At 34.2% G+C, this 6069-nt stretch overlaps 2 protein-coding genes across 2 annotated transcripts; one reads left to right on the top strand and one right to left on the bottom strand.

Moving 5' to 3' along the window:
* The first annotated feature begins 246 nt into the window (after positions 1–246).
* On the top strand, positions 247–974 carry LOC111392447 (non-specific lipid-transfer protein D, cotyledon-specific isoform-like). Its single transcript, XM_023017797.1, has 2 exons — positions 247–698; positions 790–974. Exons 1-2 carry the CDS (start codon positions 274–276, stop codon positions 797–799), a joined length of 435 nt encoding a protein of 144 aa, XP_022873565.1. The 5' UTR covers positions 247–273; the 3' UTR covers positions 800–974.
* Positions 975–1124: 150 nt separating this feature from the next.
* LOC111392446 (C-factor-like) lies at positions 1125–4526 on the bottom strand. Its single transcript, XM_023017795.1, has 6 exons — positions 4159–4526; positions 3419–3571; positions 3102–3195; positions 2818–2900; positions 2183–2336; positions 1125–1619 (listed from the first exon to the last, which is right to left on the bottom strand). Exons 1-6 carry the CDS (start codon positions 4321–4323, stop codon positions 1384–1386), a joined length of 885 nt encoding a protein of 294 aa, XP_022873563.1. The 5' UTR covers positions 4324–4526; the 3' UTR covers positions 1125–1383.
* Between the last annotated feature and the right edge of the window lie 1543 nt (positions 4527–6069).

The following is a 6069-nucleotide window of genomic DNA, read 5'->3' as shown; positions in this document are numbered from 1 at the left end:
AGGAATATTGTTTCACCAGTCTAGATGACAGCACTAACGACATTAAATTATAGGCCCTTAAGATTAAAATGTCGTTTTCACCCCCCACCTCCCACCCCCTACTTGATACATGTGATATCGAGTCCTACAAATTTTGCATGAATAATGAAAGATGCTGCAAAAGTCAACCCCAATGAGCCCACCTGCTAAATTTTATCCATCAGATGGTATTGGAAACCTCAATTTACACAACCCAATGTTCAAAATCACCCTGGCCTTCTCTATATAAACCCAATGATCCCCCAACCCTCTTCATCAATACAATATCCTTCAAAATTTGAAGACTCCCAATATACTCAACACCAAATACAAGAAATGAAGAGTGCTGTCTTCTCCATGGTCTTTGTCCTCTCCCTTCTCTACTGCTTTGCTCATTTCAGCAATGCAGCCATCCCATGTGGCACAGTCGACATGAAGGCAGCTGCCTGTATCTCGTTCGCCACTGGGAAGGCTGCAAAGCCGTCTGCTGCATGCTGCAGTGGCCTGCAACAGCTCGCACAGAGCGTGAAATCTGTCAATGACAAGAAGGTCATTTGCCGGTGCCTCAAGGCCGGCGTCAAGAACTTTGCCGGAGTTCAGGAAAAGTTCTTGAGCCAGATCCCCAATGCTTGCAAGATCAAAGTTGGTTTCCCTGTTTCCATGCACACCAACTGTGAAACGTAGGTGCCAGCACCATCTGATCGAATTTCCTGTTTATGTATCCTACTAATTTGTATATGAAAAGGTCTAAAATCGATACTCAATTTGCAGGATCCACTGAGGTGCACGCTTCGGAGATGATCGAAGATTGCGGTGATGTTGAGAATGCAATAGCTGTTGAATAAGACGCACTGTTTTGTGCAAATCTTCACTGTTATATTGTACACTATGGACTTAACTTCCTATTTAGAATCAAGCGAAATTTCATCTATTGCACATGCTACAGTATTTCATTACCTTTCTAGTTGGCTCTGGTAATCCTTAAGATTCATTAGCCAATGACATGATGCGCGATAAGTGAAGTTCTGCCCTCACAGGGCGAAGAACAAAAGGAAAAGACACAAGAGCCATACCTTCTTTCGTTCAATTACTTCCAGAGTAGTCACTTAACCAAAATAAGTGGATTCGACTATTTTCTCATGTATTATCATAGTTATTTTCTTACAAGAACGTGCCATGATAAAAAAATATATATATATAACCCAGAACAATGACATGAAAATTCTCAGAAAAAAATGAGGACACTTCAAGATGATCGGCAGATCTTCTTTTAAAGAATTCCCGGCAAGAGATGATCCTTTATAGAAAGATACAGATCTTCACAAGATATTGATTTACACTGATGTGTTCAAAATATAGATAAAATCACCACGGAATTTCTTGACCATCCCAGGCAAAAAACTTGCCATTGTCTGATCCCTTAGCATTGTTAATGATGCTTAACAGCTTCTGGACGGAAAACTCTTTGGTGAAGAGCTTGCCTTCTGGAACATTTCCCTGAAATGGTCTAGATAAATCAGTATCTACCGTGCCCGGATGCAATAAAATGCATATAATTGGATCTTTCTTGCGTGCAAATTCCACAGAGATAGTCTTGGTCACTGCAAGCATTGAAGCATCGATAGAATTTGGTTAAGATTCAGAAGCCGACGCTACTTTTAGCATTGAAACATTACTAAGAGGACCAACATAATCTCTATTTCTTTTCAGATTCGAGCCAAGAGGATTATACATTTAAAATGAACTATAAAGAAACCCACTTACATTTCATTTAGTTTCCTAACTAAAAAAAAAAATTATCTTGTTACTTTCTAGTTTGAGATTTAAGACGCATAAGACACAAAATCAGAGAAGTTAGAGTGTGTTTGATTGACATAGAAAATATCACATAGAAAAAAAATATTTTCCATCTTTTGTGGAAAATAAAAACCACCTCTATTCAAGGAAAAAGTTTTCCTTAAAAACAAAGAAAATTAGGCATATTTTCAAAAGTTGGAAAATATTTTCCATGGAAATAAATAGCAATCAAACACTTCAAGTAGAAATTTGGGTGGAAAACGGATATTTTCCATGGAAAATAAATGTAATCAAACACACCCTTATAGTTTGAGAAAGAAAATGCCAAATCCAAACGAGGGTCCCAGAAAATAGCAAAGATTCATACGCTGATTAAGTGCAGTCTTAGATGCCCTATATGAGTGCCATCCTCCAAGACGATTATCTCCAATTGATCCAACCCTGGCACTGATGTTGGCAACGATAGCAAAATCTCTATTCATCCCAGAGCCACCTTCAACCTTGAGCAAGGGCCACATGTGCTGTTCATACGAATCATAAACAGTAGAATTAGTTACATAAATAAGTTTCTGAATCAATGCAAGAATATAAGGATCGAAACCATTTTTCTTCAAGAATGAGAACAGAGGAACTTTGTCTCGAGAAATTGCAATACAATTCTTGGTAAGAAATCAAACTATAATATGCGTCTATGCTATATACTAATGAAATAAATACAAGTAACTGAAGATATATTCAATTTCTGAGTTGGAAATATGATTTCTGCCGAAGATCATTTGTATCTGAAACAATGTACCTTTAAAACTAAAATAATTGCTTAGAGCATTTTAGAGCTCAATTTTTGGCTAAAAATGTATTTTCGAATAGTAGATTAAAGGAGAATAACAGGGATCTAACAGGGACTTAATAAGACAATGCACCCAAACCTAAACCTAATTTATCATATCTTTCTTAAAAAAATCAAAAATAAAAAATAAAAAATACAGAGAGAGAGAGAGAGACCTTGACAACCAAAACAGGACCAACAGCATTGATCTCATAAGCAAGAAGCAAGGATGCTCTCTCTACTTTGCTCAACGTTGTTTCTGTACTGGAAGTGAAGAAAATCATTTTACCAAGTCTAGAATGGAAACCAGTAAGCTAACTATAATAACACGTTAAAAATCAGTCCAATTTCATAAGGAACAAAGTTAAAATCTGATTCTGCTTTATGCCTTTTAGATCATTTTTATGCTTTCACTGAAATGCAAAAAATCCAAAATGAGAAATCAATAAACAATATCTACCTGGCTTCAGAACATCTGGTATTGAAAGAATGCCAGATGCATTAACAAGAAGATTCAGATAACCATATTTCTCTCTCAAACACTTCGCTGTTTCCTGAAATTTGACGTATACAAAGTATGAAATGTAAAGCATTCATGATAAAAACAAGCCCGAGAGGTCCGCTGAGTGTATATAAAACTTAACAGTGGACAGCAATGGGTTTGGCTAAGCTTAAAAAGTGCTCTTAACGTGCTACTATCATATAAAATAATCTATAAGTTTATGCTTCAAGTTTGATATGTAATCCAATCAGCAAACGGGAAGAGAGCTAGAATACCTCCATAGTGCTTTCAATTGTAAGATCCAACTGATGAATATCAAGGCGTTCAGCAAACTTATTCTTCAACTCCAGAAGTCCCGTTGCCCCATTAGGATTTCGACACGTTGCAACAACATAGCCTTTGTCATTCTTCTCCAACAGTTGTCTAACCTATACGAGGAAATAACAGGGTTATAATTCAAAAGTAACCATAAGTTGTCATTCATTCCTATTTTTCTATGTAATTTCATGCAGACTGCAACAATGGAAGACGACAAATAAGGGGATAAATTCTTCTTTCTGCTCGGAAATTCAAAGACCCAAACCTTAACAACTATGACTTTTATGATTTCTAACAAAGGAGATAGTTTAGAAATCAACTGTCAACTTCCCAAATAATCACAAGCAGTGTAGAAAAACATTTAAGTCAATAAAATAAAGATTGTGCACGACTGCACGCAATGTAAGTTTAAAATAGCAATATCAAGAAGAAAAGAATAATCTGCCCTGATCATAAGTCCTGAAGGCAAATACTAAAACAACAAAAATTCAGTCGTTCCAAGAAATATATATAGCTTATCGAGAATAATTTACAATTCGCACTGCAGTATGCAGTGATTTTGTCCCTCTTACACACCGATTTTATGCCAAGCAGATAAAAAACAGTGTACAATTGAAAAAAATGTCAAAGCCCATATCCAGATCAAAAATTAAAATCAGAATAACCATTTTTACGGAGTTGAGAAAAATGGGCTCACAAATTCAAGGCCAATGCCTCTGGAGGCACCTTGAATCATTGAAACACCGCCTTCCCATCTCTTAACTGCAGACATTGATGAACTTGAAAACATGCGGGCTCTTGAGAACGGCATGAGATATGCGTTTGACATCAAAACCCGCTGCGCAATAAAATTCAGCTTCATCGCACTTTGGTGAAATTCAATAATCTGCAATATTGATTGAGGACGTGCAGTTCAGAAAAAGCAACTCTAGCTTAAAATGGATCAAACCGGAGAAAATATCACGGGCGAGGATCCGAACAAGCAGCTGCCAGCCGTGCCCCGTGCGTATTAAACTGCTTTAATGCGCCTACGGTCCAAGCATGAGGAGGTAAAACTGCCACGTCCTCGATTTAAGTGAGGAAAATTAAGCCCTGGCTCTTCAACTGTTCATTAATGTAGCATTTATTTTTTTTTTTTTTTTTTTTTTTTTTACAATGGTTCGAAAATCGACCCGAAAAAGGTGAAAGGTTCCATTGGGAGTAAACCGAATACAAAAAATGCGTACAAAAATAATAAAATACTATAAAAATGAATTTTTTTTTTAAACTTTCATATTGGTAATTTGTTAATTAGATTCGTTATCTTACAATTATTATCGATAATTCAAAAATTAAAAATTAATATGTTAAAATAGTTTGCATTGTTAAATTAAAATAATTTAAATTTATAGAAAATGATATCTAACATTAATATATTAATAATCAAATGCAATTTAAGTTAAAATTGAAAATTAAATAAATGAAAAGATGACGTGTATATTACAATTTAGGTAGTTGGGATTTAAATCAAATTAATTAATTAGACATATATTTCAAAAATGATTTTGATAGTCATTTTGACATTTTTGTTGTATGGCATTGAAAGTTTATGAAATCATTGAGAGAAATGCATCTATAAAATGCATTATCCCCACATTAGAAGTTTATGAAACCATTTGAGAGATGTGTATTTATAAAAGGAGCTTATCATTGTCATCCAATATTTCTTTATGGCCATTTAAATTGTAATTTATGAGGTCCATTCATGAAATTGAAATTTTTTAAACTAAGAAAAAAGGGGAAAGCAACAAAATTGCGATCGGTTCAGCGATTTACAATTAAATCGACTGATTCAGTGGATTTTTAAACAGTTTAGTCATAAGCAGTTAATTAGGCATGATTGGCCCAATTTTGGGCACAATTCTCAATTTTACTAGTCCAGCCAACCGAGTCAAGCTGTTTTTGATAACATTGGTTTTTTTCCTTCGCCTTCAATCATGAGGTTTCAGATTCTAATCTATATAAATTTGTGAATCTTAATCCCTACGTGAAAGTCAATGTGGACGTTAAAATTGTACGTGGCTGAAAGTTGAGAATTAAGGGCTTAGACGTTTTTATCCTCCTATCTTTAAATAACAAGCGAACTAAATGTTCAAATTGATGATTTTCGTCACCTGAAAATTTGGACTTACAAATTAAAATAGTTAAAAATCTAAAATCCCATTTTTAAATGTTGAGGAGCCAAAATAATATTAATAAAAAGATTAAGAAATTTATCTCTAATAAGGATATATCTCAGAAACTCTTTATTTTTAAAAAGCATATTTTACAATTTAGAGTGCATCTATACATATAGAGAATAAAAAATTTAAATATTCCAAACAGCCTATTTATCTTCGGCACTTAATTTTATTACTCACAATATGTATTTACCGCTTTTTCTCTTCTTCTATTTTACCAACTTCCTTTCAGATTATTATATTACTTTTTTTCATTTTCTTTGTGTATATTATTTAGTTGGGTCAATATTGGAACATTGAAATTTGAAATTTTGAATGTATTTAACTAAAGAGAGCGGATTCAGCTTTTTAAATTTGAAAAATCAAACATACTCTATAGAGCATTTTTA

Source organism: Olea europaea, unplaced genomic scaffold (genome assembly GCF_002742605.1).
Source record: "Olea europaea var. sylvestris unplaced genomic scaffold, O_europaea_v1 scaffold93, whole genome shotgun sequence".
Lineage (NCBI taxonomy): Eukaryota > Viridiplantae > Streptophyta > Magnoliopsida > Lamiales > Oleaceae > Olea > Olea europaea.
The sequence above is the reverse complement of the archived record's forward strand: the minus strand, read 5'-3'. Positions and strand labels throughout refer to the sequence as shown.

Excerpts from the sequence above, each read along its gene's own strand:
- LOC111392447 (XM_023017797.1), top strand. The coding sequence starts at position 274 with ATGATCCCCCAACCCTCTTCATCAATACAATATCCTTCAAAATTTGAA.
- LOC111392446 (XM_023017795.1), bottom strand. The coding sequence starts at position 4,323 with ATGAAGCTGAATTTTATTGCGCAGCGGGTTTTGATGTCAAACGCATAT. Across the intron at positions 3,572-4,158 it reads GAGGCATTGGCCTTGAATTT|GTTAGACAACTGTTGGAGAA; the intron begins GTGAGCCCATTT and ends TTCCTCGTATAG. Across the intron at positions 2,337-2,817 it reads GTCCTGTTTTGGTTGTCAAG|CACATGTGGCCCTTGCTCAA; the intron begins GTCTCTCTCTCT and ends TCGTATGAACAG.